Here is an 18,374-nt window from a genome sequence, read left to right as displayed (position 1 = left end):
GTGCTACTCACAGTGGTCCCGGGCTAAGCAAAGATCTATCGGCTGAGGGGCAGACAATAGTCTGAGTCACAGTATAAGAAAAACAGCTTTGCTGGAGAAGGAAGAATTGAGTTGAGATTATCAGCAGAATTAGCCCTCCCTACTCAGAGAGCCAGCCTGCTGCGACAAAGTATTTGCAAGCACTTTGGACTAAGTTTATTTAACAGAAACCTGGCTAGTACTGAGTATGCAGTGACTTTTTCCTACTTCTCATCCTTTGTACACACATATACAGGCACAAGCAAGCTTTTTACAAGCTGAATGTCAGCACATGTTCACTATTTCACACCTTTTCATCTTGTCTCCTTTTGCTCAAGTGCCGATGCATCAAAATATTTAGTGATCAAGAAAGGTCATCTGCATTCTGTGGACATGTGTTTCTTGATGGTTCTATAAAGATTCTTTCTTTGTAGCTACAAGAAACCACCCTGGTTATTTTCTCTTGGCCAGTTCGAGCCTGCCTTGCCTGTGTTCACAGCAGCAAGAACACTTTCTGGTGGCTGCCTTAGGATCCCGGCAAGATGCCATGGTCTGTGCAATGAGAAATGGTGACCTCATGAATTGGGGAGGGAAAAGAGGGGGCGAGACTGGATTTTTGGTTTTCTGTATTTAAATCCCATCAGGTTTTGTGTTTTCATTTCAAATTCTTTCCAAAATACTGTATCTATTTTCCTTTGAGATACTATGACTGAAATGACTTTATGCTTTGCCTCCACTGATTATTTTTCTAAATAGAAAGAAGATATTTGTCTTCAAAAGCATTTAAAACTCTTCCCCTCAAAAAAAAAAAAAAAAAAAAAAGAAAAAAAATTAAAAATGGACAAAATGGACTCAGAAGTAAAGCAAAATAAAAATAGGAAGATGTGTGCTTTTGAAACAGGCAAGTTACAAAGGAGTTAAAGTTCTTTACGTGTGGCCAAATGAAATAAGACCTGGAGGGACACATGGTTCTCTCTCCAGCACCCCCTGGACTCTGAGATGTAGACTCATGAAATGCCTGGGAGGCAAAATTGGCCCCCATTGTGTCTTATTTAACTTGGCTACTTGAAAGACTCACTTTTTTTTTTTTTTTTTTTTAATTTGGCTCTTCCTTCAGCTCTCACACCTTTCTTTAATGTAAATGTCCTTTATATTTCAAATATTCCTTTTCCCCAGCCCTCCATACCATATTGTTTGGGCAACTGTCTCTTTTTCTCTGTGCACCTACACGAAGCTGCTGGCACAAGACTTCTTTACACAGTAGGGGAGTAAAATCAAACTGAAGAGCCCTGTAGTTTCCAGGGGTGCATTTTCAGATCTATGTGCCAGTAAGGAGACTGCAGACCCAGATATTTGCACTGGCCAGCAGCAGCATGCTTTGGAGCAGCATGCATTTTCCTGCCTGTGCAACCCACAGCCTTTGCAGGCTCAGCTGAAAACTATTTCACCATCACTTTGCCAGTTCCAGATTATCCAATTCCAAGCTCTTGGTGTGGGCAGGATTGCCACCCACCAGCTCAGGCTGCCCAGTGCCACATCCAACCAGGCCTTGAATGCCTCCTGGGATGGAACATCCACAGCTCCTCTGGGCAGTCTATGCCAGTGTCTCACCACCCTCTGAGTAAAGGATTTCTTCCTAACATCTAACCTAAATCTCCCCTCTTTTAGTTTAAAACTATTCCCCACTGTCCTGCTACCAATCAGACCAAGTAAAAAGTTGGTCTCCATTCTGCTTTTAAGCTTCCTTTAAGTACTGGAAGGCTGCAATGAGGTCTCCCAAGAGCCTTCTCTTCTGTGGATAGAAAAAGCCCAGCTCCCTCAGCCTTTTTTCATCAGAGTTGCTCAAGCCCTCTGATAAACTCTGTGGCCCTCCTCTGGACCTGCTCCAAAAGCTCCACATCTTTCTTGTGTTGGAGGCCTCAAATCTGTATGTAGTATTCCAGATGGGGCCTCACAAAGGCAGAATAGAGAGTGAAAATCACCTCCCTCCCCCTGCTGGCCACCCCTCTTTTGATGCAGCCCAGGATACTGTTGGCCTTCCAGGCTGTGATCACACACTGCTGGCTTATATCCAGTATTTCATTCACCAGAACCACCAAGTTCTTCTCTGCAGAGCTGCTCTCAGTCAGTTCTCCCAGATTGTATACACATCTGGGATTGTCCACCCCAAGATGTACCCACGGATACACCACTTGTTGCTGTCCTCCACCTGTATATAAAAGCACTGATCACAATCCTCTGGCTTGAATGTCTTGATGGTATTGTGGCAGTGCTGTGAAAATTGCAGCTTGGACTATCTGTACTTGATGACGTCAAGAACCATAAACCTCTAAGTGTTTTGACCATGGACTATTGGAAAGAGGAGGCTGTAGGTAGTTTTCTGACCATGAAAAGCAGCAGTATCTCTTCAAAATCAATCAACATAAAATCGAATTTACAGAAAACCTTACATTATGTTTTGTTTCTATACAATAGCCTTTTTTTAGACATCAATATGCCCAACAAATTTGCTGGAAAGCAAACAATATCATTTTCCAACTGAAAGAGAAGCAATCTGCGTTTGCAGCACTGGAAACGTGTTCAACTGCAAGTAAGTACCTATCTCAAAAGGCAATGCCCCAAGTGTATGAGAAAAATGAAAGAATAGAATAAGCACAGACTTCTCAGACCAGGACAAATGCTGTAGAAGCACATTCATCCATGTCACTGAAGACTGTCACTGAAGACTACTGAGTCAGGAAATATCATAACTTACAGAACTGACCATGTCTGGTGACTGCATGGAGTAAAGAACTTTTTACTTTTGGTTTTATGCCACCAAAGCAGTCCTAGAAGAAGGACTTCTGCTGCTACACCTCTTCGGGGATTGAACACCAGCAGCCAATAACATTTTTCTTTCTGTTTTTGCTTTGAAGGGGAAAAAAAAAAATGAAGAAAAAAAACACAGAAGGAAATCTGAAAAGCCAGGAAATATAAATGAATGGCTGGACACTTTTGGGATTGCTACAAGCGGCTCTGGTTCAGTGAGCTTTGCTGAGCTGCCACTTTGCTGGCCTGGGAGATACATTAGAAGATGATATTTAGAAATCATAAATAATCTCATTATATTGCAGCTGCTAGCATTCTGGGAAACATGGATAAAAGTAGTGGAGAACTGAATTAAAAAGTCCCCCAGTGGAACAATTGTGGCAACAGCTGAAGGGAGAAAAAACATAGATATTATGGATGAATTAACCTAGAGAATTTTTTAGGTTTAGATTCAATCTCAATTGCATCTCAGCTGCTCTGAGAAATTGTGAACTCCTCACTTTTCTCCTATGGGCAACTCATGGATACTGTATGTTGTTCCTTCTGGTAGAACTGTTGGACTTAGAAATGGAAAACAGCATGAGCTACAGCCCACCCAGGATTGCTCCTGCACTACATCCTGAGCTTTAGAGCTGTGACTGTTCCACAGCTAAATTCAGCTCAAAATTTTTACTTGACATTGCCTCTTGAATTTTTCTTCTCTTACTATGTCTTCTTTCCTCTATGTTGTGTATGATGAAAGCTAAATCAGAGCTGAAACTCAGTGCTGAGGGCTGTCAAACACATTGAATTGCACATGGCTATGGCTCCATCAGTTAAAATATGACTGACAGACCACAAATAGATCATGAAGGACAACACGTTGAAGAAGAAGCTATGCATGAGGATGAGTTGGCCATAGATAAGTGGTTTTAATGTACTGAATTCTATCCCTATTAAGAGCTTTCTTTTAATATTCATTCTTCCAAACCACTACAATTGAAAATTTGAAAGTAATAGCCAGAGATGTTCTTAACTTTTTTTTTTCCTGTCTACAACCATCTTTTCCAGATCTGAGATTTCCTGTCAGCCATGACATTTTTCAGATGTCCATGGATCCAAAAACCTACCACTTCTTTCTTTCAGTACTGTGTTGGTTTTTGAACTCACAGACTGGTATGCATTAACAGCAGTGCTTTGTTTTATTAGTAAGACATTTTACAAACCCTTCATAATTTTCTAAAGTTTGTTTTTTAAAAAATCACTTAGTCCTCAATGAATTCAAAAAGAGAGCAATGATTTCTTTCAACTTTAGTAATTTGTCTATGCTCTTAGAAAGCTTTTTGCATCTATTTATTTTCTCATATATTTAAAAAAAATCCCTTCTTATTTGCATTTATTCCTTAGCAGATTTCTCATTTTCCTCTTCCTTCCTTCCTTCCTTCCTTCCTTCCTTCCTTCCTTCCTTCCTTCCTTCCTTCCTTCCTTCCTTCCTTCCTTCCTTCCTTCCTTCCCTCCCTCCCTCCTTCCTTCCCTCCCTCCCTCCTTCCTTCCCTCCTTCCTTCCTTCCTTCCCTCCTTCCTTCCTTCCTTCCTTCCTTCCTTCCTTCCTTCCTTCGTTCCTTCCCTCCTTCCTTCCCTCCTTCCCTCCTTCCCTCCTTCCTTCCTTCCCTCCTTCCCTCCTCCTTCCCTCCTTCCCTCCTTCCTTCCCTCCTTCCCTCCTTCCTTCCTTCCTTCCCTCCTTCCTTCTTTCCCTCCTTCCTTCCTTCCTTGCTTCCCTCCTTCCTTCCTTCCTTCCTTCCCTCCTTCCTTCCTTCCTTCCTTCCTTCCTTCCTTCCTTCCTTCCTTCCTTCCTTCCCTCCTTCCTTCCCTCCTTCCCTCCTTCCTTCCCTCCTTCCTTCCCTCCTTCCCTCCTTCCTTCCCTCCTTCCCTCCTTCCTTCCCTCCTTCCCTCCTTCCTTCCTTCCCTCCTTCCCTCCTTCCCTCCTTCCCTCCTTTCTTCCCTCCTTCCCTCCTTTCTTCCTTCCTTCCCTCCTTCCTTCCTTCCTTCCCTCCTTCCTTCCTTCCTTCCCTCCTTCCTTCTTTCCCTCCTTCCTTCCTTCCTTCGTTCCTTCCTTCCTTCCTTCCTTCCTTCCTTCCTTCCTTCCTTCCTTCCCTCCTTCCCTCCTTCCTTCCCTCCTTCCCTCCTTCCTTCCCTCCTTCCCTCCTTCCTTCCCTCCTTCCCTCCTTCCTTCCCTCCTTCCTTCCCTCCTTCCCTCCTTCCTTCCCTCCTTCCCTCCTTCCTTCCTTCCTTCCTTCCCTCCTTCCTTCCTTCCTTCCCTCCTTCCTTCCTTCCTTCCTTCCTTCTTTTTCCTGTGAATGAGAATGTTTAGCAATTGGCTCATGTCTGATATGTTTAGGGACTATAGGCAGTGTATTAATACAATGAAATTTTAAAAATCAGATTTTCTTTCTTTTTTTTTTTTTTAATGGAGTGAATATTCCTTTGAGGTTTTGCTGATATGATTTTTATCTTTGTGGTCCAAAACTAAAGCTTCACCAGATCAGTTTCTTTGGACTATTTCAAATTCTCCAATCAGGGAGGAGGGCAGTTTATTATGTGCTATCTGCACGTATCTCAGCTACCCACTGATCATCTTTCCAGACTATAAGTTATACCCTTTGCTATGTGTTCATGGCCAATACTTGCTCATTTTGGATTTATTTTTCATTTCTGTGTAGATTTCTTCAGACTAACTTGAACTCCTTTTGAATAATATTTTCTTCTTCTTTTTTTTTACCTTCTCTCATTTCAACAAACTTTTTGTTGTTTTTTTTTTTTTTTTTTATTTAGTCTTTTGTACAGTTTGAGACTGCTCTTGGTTTCATAATGTTCACAGAGCTGGAAGTTAGAATAGTAGTACTACATCTAGGAAATAATTTGAGAAACTCAGTGCAAAACTGCTTAAAACTCATGATCCAAAATGTATGTCTCCAACTTTTCTGGGCAGAACCACCTGCATGCAAAGAATGATTAACACTGAACTCCCCCTTCATCTTCTGGCTTTCTTTTTGACAGGTCTTTTATACCTTTCAGAAATCACAGGTATTGAGGCATGAGAATCATGCTTAGTTACCCAACAGAAATCTTAGATGACATTGCTACACATTATCTTCTCTTTCCTCATTTTTTTGTAGTCGCTTTTAAAGCTTCTCTTCTCATGTTACAGGAAGATGAAAGTCATAGAGTACTGTAGTCTTGTTACCATCCTCCCATTTGGTGAAAGCAACACATTTCTCAGTGTTTACCAGTTTCACTGCTGTTGATCACGTCCCTGGCAATCAGTATAGGTCATTATTTGAATCCTTGCTCTTGTATTCCTCTGGTGCTTTTACATACACACATCTGCATTCATACTTTCTTCATACTTCCATAGCAACATAATATAAACCACGGAGTACAGTGCTGGCCCTGCTTTGGATGGTGTTGGCAGGCTATACTTACGTTTATTCTGGGTTAATTGCACCACGACTTGTTCCAGCTTTAGTGGGAGAGGCAGATGCAGGTAATTACATCAGGTTTGCAATCACTAGACTGAGTTATTTATTTAAGACATCAAATTGGCTGCAGTTTTTTTTTTGTGCAAGTTCCTGGGCCAGTTACACCATCTGAAAGTCCAACAATATTAATGTTCAATTACTAGAATGCACATTAAGGGAAATATTATAAAACAGCTCAGGTAGGAGAGGAACTGGAGGCCATGTCACCCCCCTCTGTCACTCTGATTCTCACAAAAGAAGCACTGGGAAGGCAGTGAGTATTGCAGTATGTCGTGAGGGTAGTTGTTGATATGGTCTGGAGAGGAAAACCCACCCAGGTGTAGGTACATTCACTACCTACATGTACAGGCAGTCTTGGCTGAATCAGCACAATGCTCCTAGTCACCTTAAGAAGAAGGCTGATGGCTCAGAAGCCAATACTGGGTCTCTGCAGTATTGCTGAGTCCAGTCAGCTGGAAATAATGTTATGAGGTGCACACAGTGCCAGTTGCTAAAAGGGAGACATGAACTGTCCTGTTTGTGAATGTGTCCAAGAAGAGCACGCAGAAGTCGCTCTATGTATATCAGCAGAGAAGCTGAATGGCAGAGCTTCCAAAACACTCTACAAATTTAGAACATTGCTGGGATAAGAACAGCATCTGTAGGAACTTCAACCAGTGTAAAATTACACGGGCTCCTAATCCTTCTCCCCCGCAGCATACAAGTTCCATATTGAGTTAGAAAAAAAAAACTAGCTTAGTGCTCCAGGGATAGACTCTTGCTATTAGTCCTGCTGTGGAGGCTTATTGAATCAGCTGATGCTGACTGCTATCCAATACAGTAGCCACGCTCATTATTGGGCTGCTGCAGCACAACAGCAATTGCATGCAACAGTGTGAGCTGATTTTTTTTTGTCTAGTTGCCCATTCAGGCAGATCAGAGTTGATGGGGATTACCATCATGGACAGGATCTAGTATTTAAAGAGCTATGCTCCATATACCACTCCCATTATCTGTGATCATATTATTTTTCCGGGTTAATAAGCAGTTACTGACATGAAAAAGCAACACTTGAAAAGACTTTCAGGGTCCTTGACTGTCTTCTATACATTTTCCTATATATTAATTACAGACAAATTACAAGGAGCAGTCAGGAAATTCAGTGATCCACTTCCCCAGCAAAAGTTTTGTGGGCCAACAGTGGGCTACACAACTTCTGCCCAGAAGAACAGTAGATGTACCTCTAACAGTCTTAGAAATGGTCCTGTCGGCAAACTCAAAATGCAGTCTTACTGACCTGGCCAAAAGACCTGGTCCTGCAGGCTAATTCTCTAAAGAAGAAAAAAAGGCTGAAGGAGTCAGATGTTCCTTGGGTGGGAACCAGCTTATTTGTAGCAAACTGTCCCTTCACCACACCAGCGCTCTCTTCACAAAGTTCTGTTGCATTCTTATTAAAGTTGGGTTTCTAGTACTTGAGTTGCATATCATTGGCATGCTCAGGTATCCCTCTGCTTCGCCTTTGGGTGCACTTTCATGTCGTTGTTTTGTTTAGAATGATGTTCAACATGCAATGCCCATCTGCTAATGCAGGCGCAGGATCTAACATATCATCTATGTTCTAGGTGAATGTTCCTAACTGTGTTGAGAAAAAAGCTAAACATTATTTTATTTTATTTTATTTTATTTTATTTTATTTTATTTTATTTTATTTTATTTTATTTTATGGCAAATGACTGTCTGTCAACCCTCACCTACATCAGTAAAGCTTCCACCAGCATGCAATAAATCAACTACATCAGCAGATAACTCACTGTGATTTTTGCTGTGGTATATTTAATATAATGTCACAGAGCACATATCTTAATCTGTTTTAATGTCTGTGCTCTACATATTTTGCTTTAGTACACAGCATTCACATGTACTCCAAGAACACTATGTTGCACTGAGAGCAATGTTCTGGTATCACTGAGCTGCACTGACTGTGCACACAGCAATATTTATGACCTCAGCCTGTCAGTGTATAAAGAAATGAAGCTAAATAAATTTTCAAGGCTTGCTGACAAATCCACTCTGATTATTTTTGCTCCTATCATTTTCATTTGTGTAACAGTATGAAAGGCTTACTTTTGGAAGAGCCTGTGCTTCAAGATGAGAGATCTCCTATTATGGATATTTCCACAACCTTTCCTGACATTTGGATTGGTCTTTTAAAAGGACTCTTCATACAGGAGCCACATGACATTTCATCTTTTTATCCCGCAGTATCTAACTAGGAGATGCAGAGCTTTCTGCACTGTAAGCCAGAAGCCTGGCTAAGAGCAAATGGGTCAGGCATGTTGGAATAAAGACCTCTGGCTTCTGTGACACTTTCCTCTTGATAGATCCTCTCTTGGCTAACACGAATATGCCAAATGGAACTAATGGGAGAGTGTATGCAGGATACCTGGCTTTGGTGTGGCTTTTCTGAATGTGATGATGTCATGTCGCCTTCTCCACACTGACATAAAGAGTAAGGCCTTAGTCCTTCTCCCCTGTCTGATATAGGAACTTATGTCTTTGACACTTTAAGCACTGTTAAAGCTGCTTAAAGGTAGACAAATAGTTCAAGATTTTGTGGTGAAATACGTAAGGAAGGAGAGGAACCACACAACTGCAGCTACTCCCCCTGCTCACACTTGCTTTGCAAGTCAAAGGCTCCTGAGTGAGAGGAAGTCCATGCCAGGAAGGCTGGCTAGCCCTGTGGTTATGACAACTATTCAAGGAGAGGGAGTTTTCCAGGTATGGCTGCTGAATTCTGCGTACTGTGACTCACGTCTCCCATGAGGCAGATTGGTCCCACGTGGGTGTCCCAGACTGGCCCTGGTGCATCTCTCACATTGCTTGGGCATCGCCTCTTTTCTGGAAAGCCTCAGTAAAATGTGGCAAATAGCTCAGAGCCTTCTGTCCCTATGGAGTCAATGGAGAGAGAAGTACCCCTGCTGTACACAGGATATCTCTGTCGCACATGAGTTCACTTCAGACTCACTGTTCTTAAGCTGTCTGCTCAGGAGAGTGTTACGGTGATTTTACCTGTACACCTAACAGAACACTGAGTAATTTATTTTAACTTGCTTTTAAATGTGTCTATTATTTTTGATGCTACCTTCCTAACACTGTTCAACTTCTACTTCCTTCAGTGACAGCCAAGGAAAAAACTTATTGCATTCTTTCCATTTTACTGTCAGCTTCTTTTTAATCCTCATAGAGAATGAAACTTTCACACAGAGTCATATTTATGTTTGTAATTATAACTCTACATTATGGAACAAGCAGACCTTGCTCAGTTTTTTTGCCTATTCCATTTCAGTCCTTTATACTGAATATTCCAGTCTTGGATCAGCAAAGCACTTATTTAAGTGATCTGCTGATATCCTCAGATGGAGTAACTAGTTAATTAAACTTTTAGTTTATATATGTCACATAGCTATATAAGATCTAAATGAGAAAATACTATAAATAGAGTCAGTAAATACGGTCAATAAATACTGACCCTGAGATCAGTAAGTTTTATGCTGAAGGCAGTTGGACAGAGTAACATTATCTCACTATGCTGGAGCTTGGTAGGATCAGGGATAGCCTGCTCAGTACCTTGAAGTGTCACATTGCTGAAGAATTTAGGTGATAGTTTCAAAAGTCTTTCCAGTGTGTTGCTACTAAGAAGAATTTTACTTTAGTCAAATCACGTTCTCTTACTAGTTGGAACACAGACACGCTCATAAAGATTTAAATGGAATAGATAAGAAAAGCAGTATGATTTCTTTCCCTGATATTCAAAAGGCTGCACCAGACTGATGTATGAGAAAGTTTTTCAAAAATAAGTTTATTCGGCTGAAAAGCAGCGAATCTCATTGAGGGGACTCCGTGCAGAGGTGAAGAGAAGACTGGACACTCACAGGTCTCTGTGTCTGGCCAAGGGGCAGCCATTCTATCTGGCAAACAAAACATCTCTGGGGAGCTGTTCTCAGGAAAGGCACCCCCTCTCTTCCTCCTCATTCAAAACTGGGGCAACTCTCAGGCCATAGGTCCCAACTCCCAGCACTGCAGTGTTTTGATCAGTATGGGACGCTCTTAGAATCTCATTACCATGGCTTTCTGCTGTCCCAAGCCACCTCACTGCCTTCTATTCTCAGCCATATATATAAGGGGACTGAGACCAGAATGACAGTTCTGACTGGAAGCAGCCAGTAGTATTACATTGTGAGGTATACAAGAAATTTTCTTTCAAAGAAGGGAGTATGATGCATTCTCCCAGCGAGTAGAGGTGGCTAATGGGCAGGAGAAATTACCTTGAGTCCATGGAGGTGGACCTGCCTGAGATCAATTGAGAGCCTGTGGAGGTGAATCCACAACAGGATGAAGGACTGATGAAACGCATCCACCTCTCTGGGAGAGATCCATGCAATCCTTCACTCTCAGACAGCCTGCAAAGAAACTCTGACCTAATCAAGGGTACTGGGGCCTGTCCACTTTTCCCTAAGTGGCCACCTCACTTTTGATGCTGAGTATTCCATCCTGTAAGTTTACCATTAGCCAGGAAAGTTGGAACTCCAGAAACACCCTTTGGGCTCACACGGCACATCTAATTCCTGTTAATTTTCTTTTGACAGCCGAGGCTCATACAAACCCTTCCTTTCCATTTCTCGCTCTTACCCCTCCTAAAATTCTGTGATCCCTTCTTCAGTGTGTCCTGAGGAAGAGGAGTGGGCAGGGACTGGATTCTTCTCAGCTGCTGTGCTTGGGAGACAGGAGGAGCCTGGTGGAGGGAGCCAAGTTCCATGGGGCCTTGAGGAGATGTCAAAGAACTTACAGAGGCAGTTGTTTCTCTGGAGAAGCAGAAGACTGTTGTTCTGACAGGAAGGTGTGCTGAATTTGGGTTATTTTATTATTCTAGAACTTCATGAAAATACCCTAGGTTACTTTGCTTAAGAATGCTGTGGGACCAAAATTTCTCCCGCCAGGAGCAGAGATCTGTCCCACAGCCAGCAAGCAGCAGGCACATTTTCTGGGAACAGATCATGAACAGTAGAGCAAGATATACTAAATGTCTGAGCTCAGACATGAATGCCAGACCATCATTGCACTTCTGCATTAATGTTTGTAAATAAACAAGAGATCACAGGGGGAAACCCAACAGATACAAAAATTTTCCTGATGGCAGCTGTGTGCATGCAAATTCTCTGCTGTCTTGTGTGGATGTTTTTTTCCTAACATCCAAGCAAATGTGCAAATCCCACCTCTGCTCAAAAGGGGTTGGTGGGGAAAAGCATTATTTCTGCATGAGAAAGGGAATAGTTGCATTAAGTTGCTCCTGCAGAAGAAATGGGATTGCTGTGGCTGTCCTGGGTGTAAGATAAGACAGTGGCTCTTGGCTGGCCTTAGTATGATCCTGAAGGCAAATGCTACATGAGGGCAGCTCCTTTTATAAGCATGAGGCCCCTGCTGTTCAAACAGGTTATGAAACTCAGAACTCCACCCTGCCTGAGGCCATCTCCGTCCTGTACTGCCTGGAGCAGTGTTGAGGAGACAACTACAGGACACAAAGTGCTTATTGCATGAATTTGGATAAATCACTTAGTCCTTTTCTTTTCCTTCCTCTCTCCTTTCTTCCTCAAAAGCTTTAACAGCATTAATTAGAACAGTGCCAATGGGAATTGGGAGGCTTCCTAACATCATCTTAACATAGGCCAAGTGCTGTTACTTTGATGTCTCGAAAGCACAAAAGAATAGCAGCCCACAGTTTAAAAGTTTCACAAGATTAAGTAAACTTTCTGAAATGCTTTTCTAAGAACTAGATAGAACAGCCTAATACTTGTGGAGTTTGCATTTCTCTGGTGTAGACTTGCCATAGGAACTAACCACTTGGAGCTGTGTCAGACGAGAGTCAGACTGGGGATTAGGAAAAGGATCTTTACCAAAAGGTGGTCAGGCTCTAGAACAGGCTCCTCAGGGCAGTGGTCACAGCACTGGACCTGTTGGAGTTCAAGAAGTGTTTTGACAATGCTCTCAGACATAGGGTTTGAATTTTAGGTAGTCCTGTGCAGAACCAGGAATTGGATTCCATGATTCTTGTGGATCCCTTTCACTTTGGGATATTCTGTGATTCTATGATTCTATATATGGAGCAGTTAATCAGACAACATTTTTTCCAGTCTCCTCCTAAAGTCTCAAAGAAGTGAGAGTGAATAAAGAAGGGTGGTAGGTGCTACATCCTGCCATGTCACAGATGAATAACTCTCCTTCATGCCACATGCCAAGACTGTGTGTTTCTGGGACATCATCTCCAAACAGGCACTGGAAGTAGAGAAAAAGATGCATTGGGCAAGGAAACACTTTTCTGAGAATCTGACTGTGTCTTGGTGTCCTGGCTGTGAAACAGAACTTCCCGATCTGCATGTGTGTATCATTCAGTGTCTTTATGCTTTCCTAGTCAGGATTGCATTATCTAATGGAAGTGGCCAGCAGAAAGAAATAGCATTTCATACTAATGTTAATCTACAGAAATTGTTGCCACAGGATTGAGTCAAACCTGAAATTACAGCAAAGCTCAAAACACAGAATTAAAAGTATTTCTTAAAGATTCTGAAAGGATTTTAGATAGCTATAGGACTCTCTTTTGATTTTAAACCAAGATTAAATTTCCTAGAGTAAACAGAAGACAGTGAGAGGAAGAACACATTCTCTCATCAATAATCACTCCAGCCCTTTTCTGAAGCATCCAAGGCTACACACAGTAAAATCTGCAATATCATCAGACAGACAGGTACAGTACTGGGAATGTGGTTGTGTGTTTATCTTCTCCTATAGAAATAAAAATTAATAACCATCAGAGAATTTATCCTTCAGGGTTTTCTACCATTTTAGTGTTCTTTTTCTTTTTGTTAGTTCAGATAAGAAGTTTACTTTACACAAGGAAAACTGTACACTTTGCAGTCATAACTCTTGCAGCCAGATCTGAGGGGCTTCAGTTTCCCCACTGTTTTCAATCTCATATTAGAAACTGTCCATTGGCCAAGAAGGCCAATGCTACTCTGGTGTGCATTAAAAAAGTGTGACCAGCAGGTTGAGGTCCTCCACCACTCCTCTGCACTGGTGAGGCCACATCTGGAGTACTGTGTCCAGTTCTGGGCTCCTTTGTTCAAGATAGAACTACTGGAGAAAATCCAGAGGAGGGCCACAGGGATGACAAGGGGCCTGGAGCCTTATGAGGAAAGGCTGAGAGAACTGGGACTGTCCAGTCTGGGGAAGAGAAGAATAACTGAGGATTTCATCAATACTTATAAGTATCTAAACTGCAGGAGTCAAGAAAATGGGATCAGACTCTTTTTGGTGGTACCTGGTGACAGAAAAAGGGACAATGGTCACAAACTGAAACACAGGAAGTTCCATACAAACATGAAGAAAAATTTCTTGGCTTTGAGGGTGACAGAACACTGGAACAGGCTGCTCAGAGGGGTTCTGGAGTCTTCTTCTCTGGAGATACTGAAAACTCATGTGGAGTCTTTCCTCTGTAACCAATTGTAGGGAGTCTGCTTCAGCAGAGGTTGGACTAGATGATCTCCAGATGTTCCATCCAACCCCTATGATTCTGTGATTCAGTGACATGCAGTGCAAATTATAAACTGACAAATACCTCAAAATTACATTTAAAAATGAAATAAAAATTATACTATTATCTGTAATTACTATTTATATATATTAACTGTGAAAAGTGGCTCTGAAAAACTTTTTATTAGACTTCAACAATCAAAATAATAATTCTAGCAGTTCATAAGACACAATTCCTGTGAAAGCAGACACCTAATAAATCCCAAGTAATTAACAGAACTTCTAGTGTAAATAGTGCTCCTGGGAATGTTTACTAATTACTTAAGCTGATAGACTGCTTGAGAGAGTTGTTGATATTACAAGAGATCTGATTATGATTGATATTGGGGATTTAAGTTATATAAAGCGTCAAGAATTTACTTAGGTCTTCCCGGGAAACAAATTTCTGGGCTGGTAGCTGCAGAACAGTATTTCTGACTGCTAACACTCCTCTTGAGTGATCTGCCCCAACACAAATCCATGCAGATGCTTGCATTCTCTTTAAACACTGTGCCTGGACTTCACCTCGACTTCATTTTTTTGATTCCTCTATAGTGAAAGCGTGAGTGGCAGTACTTTGAAAACTTATGTCTCTAGAAAACTGTTAAAGAAGCCTCACAGACAAAAATAAAAACAAAAATAAAAAACACAAAAGGAACAATTGCAAAGATTTATTTAGCGCATTCTGTGCTTGGCACTTAGAAACAGAGTTCCGTGCATAGGGCAAATCTTTATACACCTTTTTCTTCATACATATTTTACATACCATTTTTATTGCCCTCTTTTATATTCATAATATTGACTCCCCCACTAGGCATATAAATACATTTATCTACAACACCTCACAACAAATCTCAATAATATCTGTATTCTGTTACTTGGTATTTGCATTTTCACACAACTTAAATGCATAGCTTGCACCAAGCTACAATTGTTTTCTTATTTTTAAAGGATTTGAAGAAAGAAAAAAAAACAAAAACAGAAGAAAATAAAACATAAAAGAAAGTTGGTTAAACAGAGATCCCATGGCAGGCAGGAGGTTGGAGAATACTCGACCTCATTGTTACTGAAATGCTATTGGTTTTCTATGGCAATTCTTACATGCAAGGTGAGGGAGGCCAGTTGTACTGCTGCAGAGCAGAGCACTCATTTCTCATTGTTCTTCCCCATGAGTTCAGTCTGGAGAGTTTCCTCCCATTGAGTTGAGTGCTACAAGACACATGTTCCCCACAGAGGCTTTTGTTCTTTTGGCTTGAGTACATCCCTTTAGGGAATGTCAGTAAGAGCTGATCTCTTTCTCCCCCTGTGCATCTTTTCAAAGATGCTTGTGTGAAGCTTCCAACCCTGCTCGTGTCTGAGACTCACAAGTTAAAATTTTTCTTTCTCCTCTCTCTCATCTCTCTCTGCAGACTGAGTACTGGTAGGCTCGACCCTCAAAAAGAAAACACTGGTCGAGCAGAGCTGCAATGAAAGTACAGAAACCTCTTTAGGAAGAGAAGCTCCAACTCAGCAGTGTCATTCCTGTGCTACAGTAGAAGGAGCCATAGGTCACTGATGGCTTCAGAAACAGGCTGAGCTGCTTCAGCAGCCAGGGACAGTTCAGGAAGGGGAAGGCCTTTAAAGCTTTGGCCCATCATGGGCAGTACAGCTTCAGGACAAAGTCTTGGGAGACTGCCTTTCTTCAACACTCAGAGAAGACGGCACAAGGAAATGGCTCTCTCAACACCGAGAGCTCACACTAGCTGAGAGTTAATGCATAAACTGTATATTTGGTTTCTTCACTCCAGCTTCTCATTAAAGTCCTGCCCTTCTCTTTGCAATGTCCAGAAGGAGCAGACACTCCACACCAAGTCCAGAGGCCCTGGATTTCAACAATGGCTGTCAATGAAGGTTTTCCACGAGATTTGGTGGTGCATACCTAGATGGTTTGTGTTCTAATTTATCATTACAATGCTAGTTTCTCTATAAGTTTGAAGGCAGAAAGGTACTAGGATGGTTTTATCCATGGAAACAATGCAGGTCCTATTGCCTTCCATGCCAAGGAGAGGCACTGCTGGTTAGACCATGTGCACAGACATCTGTGAGGAAGAGCCCTGAACAGCACCATACTGTCTGTTGTCGCAGGCATTGGCTGTCTGCTGGTTGCTGGAGGGAGGGCTGATCATGTGCATCCCATGATCCATCCCTGTGGAAAGGTATTGCCTCTCTCCAAAGGCCCCACTGGACGGGGAAGAGCAGAGTAAAGTGCTTTGGGAAGTGGTGAGTTTCTCCGGGCTTGCTGCCAGCCTTGGGGAAGCAGGGAAATTGTATCCATAGAGATTGTAGGGATTGTGCAGGGAGAAGGCATTGTAGGAGCTCTGCTGCATGTGGCTGCCACCAAACATGTGTGAAGAAGAAGAACTGGATGCAGGATTGCCTGCTTGCATGACATACTGAAACTGGGAGCTGGGGAAGGACCCCAGCTGGCTGCTGTAGGCCTCCATCTTGCTGTTGCTGGGCAGAGAAGAAGGAGTTGGCATTCCTGAGATCAAAGATGGAGTCCTCTGAGGCATGAAGCTTTCGGAGGGCTGTGAGGCGGAAGCAGTGCCACTCTGCAGCCGGTTGTAGCCACTGTCGCCCAGCCCTGGGTAGCTCTGCAGGGCAGCCATGTTGCTTCTGGCACATGGAGGGTAGTCAGACAGGTTGAGGTTGCAAAGCTGACTCTCCCGGCAACCAACATTGAAAGTGTTGGGGGCCAGATGGAAGGCTGGAGGGGAGCAGGATGGAGAGAGAAGGTGAGAGGAAGCAGAGGGTGATGGAGTCCCTGTGCTGGAGGTTGTTGGGGAGGTGCCAGTGCTGCCTCCTGCAAAACAAAACACATGGGAGGATGTTCAGAGCCTGAAATCACATGTGCAAAACAAGACAGTCTCATTAAGAAACAGCTTCGTTTAATAAAAAAACAAGGGTGGTAAGATGGCCGCTGGAAAACTTAGTCCCTCTTGGCAAGGGCCTTCACTTTATTAATAGCATCCCTTGGTTTTTCCTGCTGTTTTTTGTTGTGATTTGTTGTTCAGTGGGGTTTTCTTCCCTTTTGAAATAGGAGATGGAAGCAAGCATGCCACAGAGCATTACAGGGTGGAGGAAAAATCTGCAAGGTAGCATTGCTCCCTCATTCAAAAAATCTGCTTTGTCTCCTCTCCTGGACTCCAGGAAGACCACCAGTCAGCAATCTGTATGGCCCTGCTGCAGAAATGCTTTATCATCCATTCCAGGGCCTTGTGGCAGGAAGTGGCTGAAAACACGTTGGACTTCTGCACTGTTCAACAGTTTTCTTAGATGGCTCATGGTGCAGTGGTGCTGATTTAAGCCAGAAGTGACACAAGTAACACTGGAATGAATGGACAGAGTTTTGAACTACTGTCTGTCCCACAAAGCTGATAAAGGGGATATGTAAAGATTTTAACTTTAAAAAGGATTCCATATGTTGTATCACTGATGTTAACAAAATATTGATATTTATGCATGTCAGTATTATCAATACGTTATACACTATTTATTTTACAAATGATACAGTTAATTAGCTCACACAGCAGGGATATTCACATGTTCTGGCCCAGAGAAAAGAGTACTACGTAATACCACCAAGAACAGTAACTAACTGAAGGTAAGTGATATGAATAACCTGGTGGCACAATTCTGAGTTTGAGAAGAGATAATTATTGTCAAGATTGTAAGATACAGAAGGCTTCTTTGGTCAAATAAACCCTTGTTTCTCCACTTAATGGAATGCTGATTTCTAGTGTGAATTTTTTTTTATATTATTATTATTTTATTTTTTTGGTTGAATGGATCTCTTTGCATGAGTGTCCATTTCTGTGTTAGAGAGCTAACAGTGAAGATTCTTATAAAAGGAGCAAAGAGATGCTGGTGAAGTGAGTGGATCAGTGGAATCAGGGAAACTAGAATGACAGCTGGTAAGGCAGCATTTTGGAAAGGCTATAAGATGACAGGTGAGACACTAAGGGAATGGAAAAGAGGGTGGTAGAGTGGGCGACTGAAATTTAGCCAAGGCAGAGATTGCACATTAATAGTCCAAAGTAAGAGACAGCTTTCTCTTGTGATGTGGAAACAAAATCCAGAAGGGTTTTAAGAACCATCTGGGTCTGCTACTAAACAGAAGAGAGACTGAATAAAGGAGATGGGGTGATGGCTGAGGTGATTAAGAGATACACTAGAAAACAATCAGACTATGTCTCATTCTTCCTAAAACATCTAGTATTAAACAGAGTAGGATATAAGGGTAAAAATGGAGTTTTGAGATATTAGTATTTGTGGGGTTTTTTGTTGTTGTTGTTTTGTTTGTTTGTTGGAAACACAAGCCAGAAATATTAAGAAAAGAAGCCTTGGATAAGCACAGCCTGGATTGGCTGCAGTGACTCAGGCAGAAACA

General features: G+C 42.1%; 1 protein-coding gene across 1 annotated transcript in view; it reads right to left on the bottom strand.

The window, feature by feature from the left end:
* Positions 1-14,887: 14,887 nt before the first annotated feature.
* TBX15 (T-box transcription factor 15) overlaps positions 14,888-18,374 on the bottom strand; it is an 87,538-nt gene continuing 84,051 nt past the window's right edge. The window contains exon 8 of the mRNA XM_031613137.2: positions 14,888-16,787. Within this exon, the coding sequence (XP_031468997.1) occupies positions 16,003-16,787 (785 nt within the window). The 3' untranslated portion in view covers positions 14,888-16,002. The remainder of the gene's footprint in view (positions 16,788-18,374) is intronic.

This window comes from Phasianus colchicus, chromosome 1 (assembly GCF_987193195.1).
Source record: "Phasianus colchicus chromosome 1, bPhaCol1.hap1.1, whole genome shotgun sequence".
Lineage (NCBI taxonomy): Eukaryota > Metazoa > Chordata > Aves > Galliformes > Phasianidae > Phasianus > Phasianus colchicus.
Note: the sequence above shows the minus strand (reverse complement) of the source record. Positions and strands in the feature narration are given on the sequence as shown.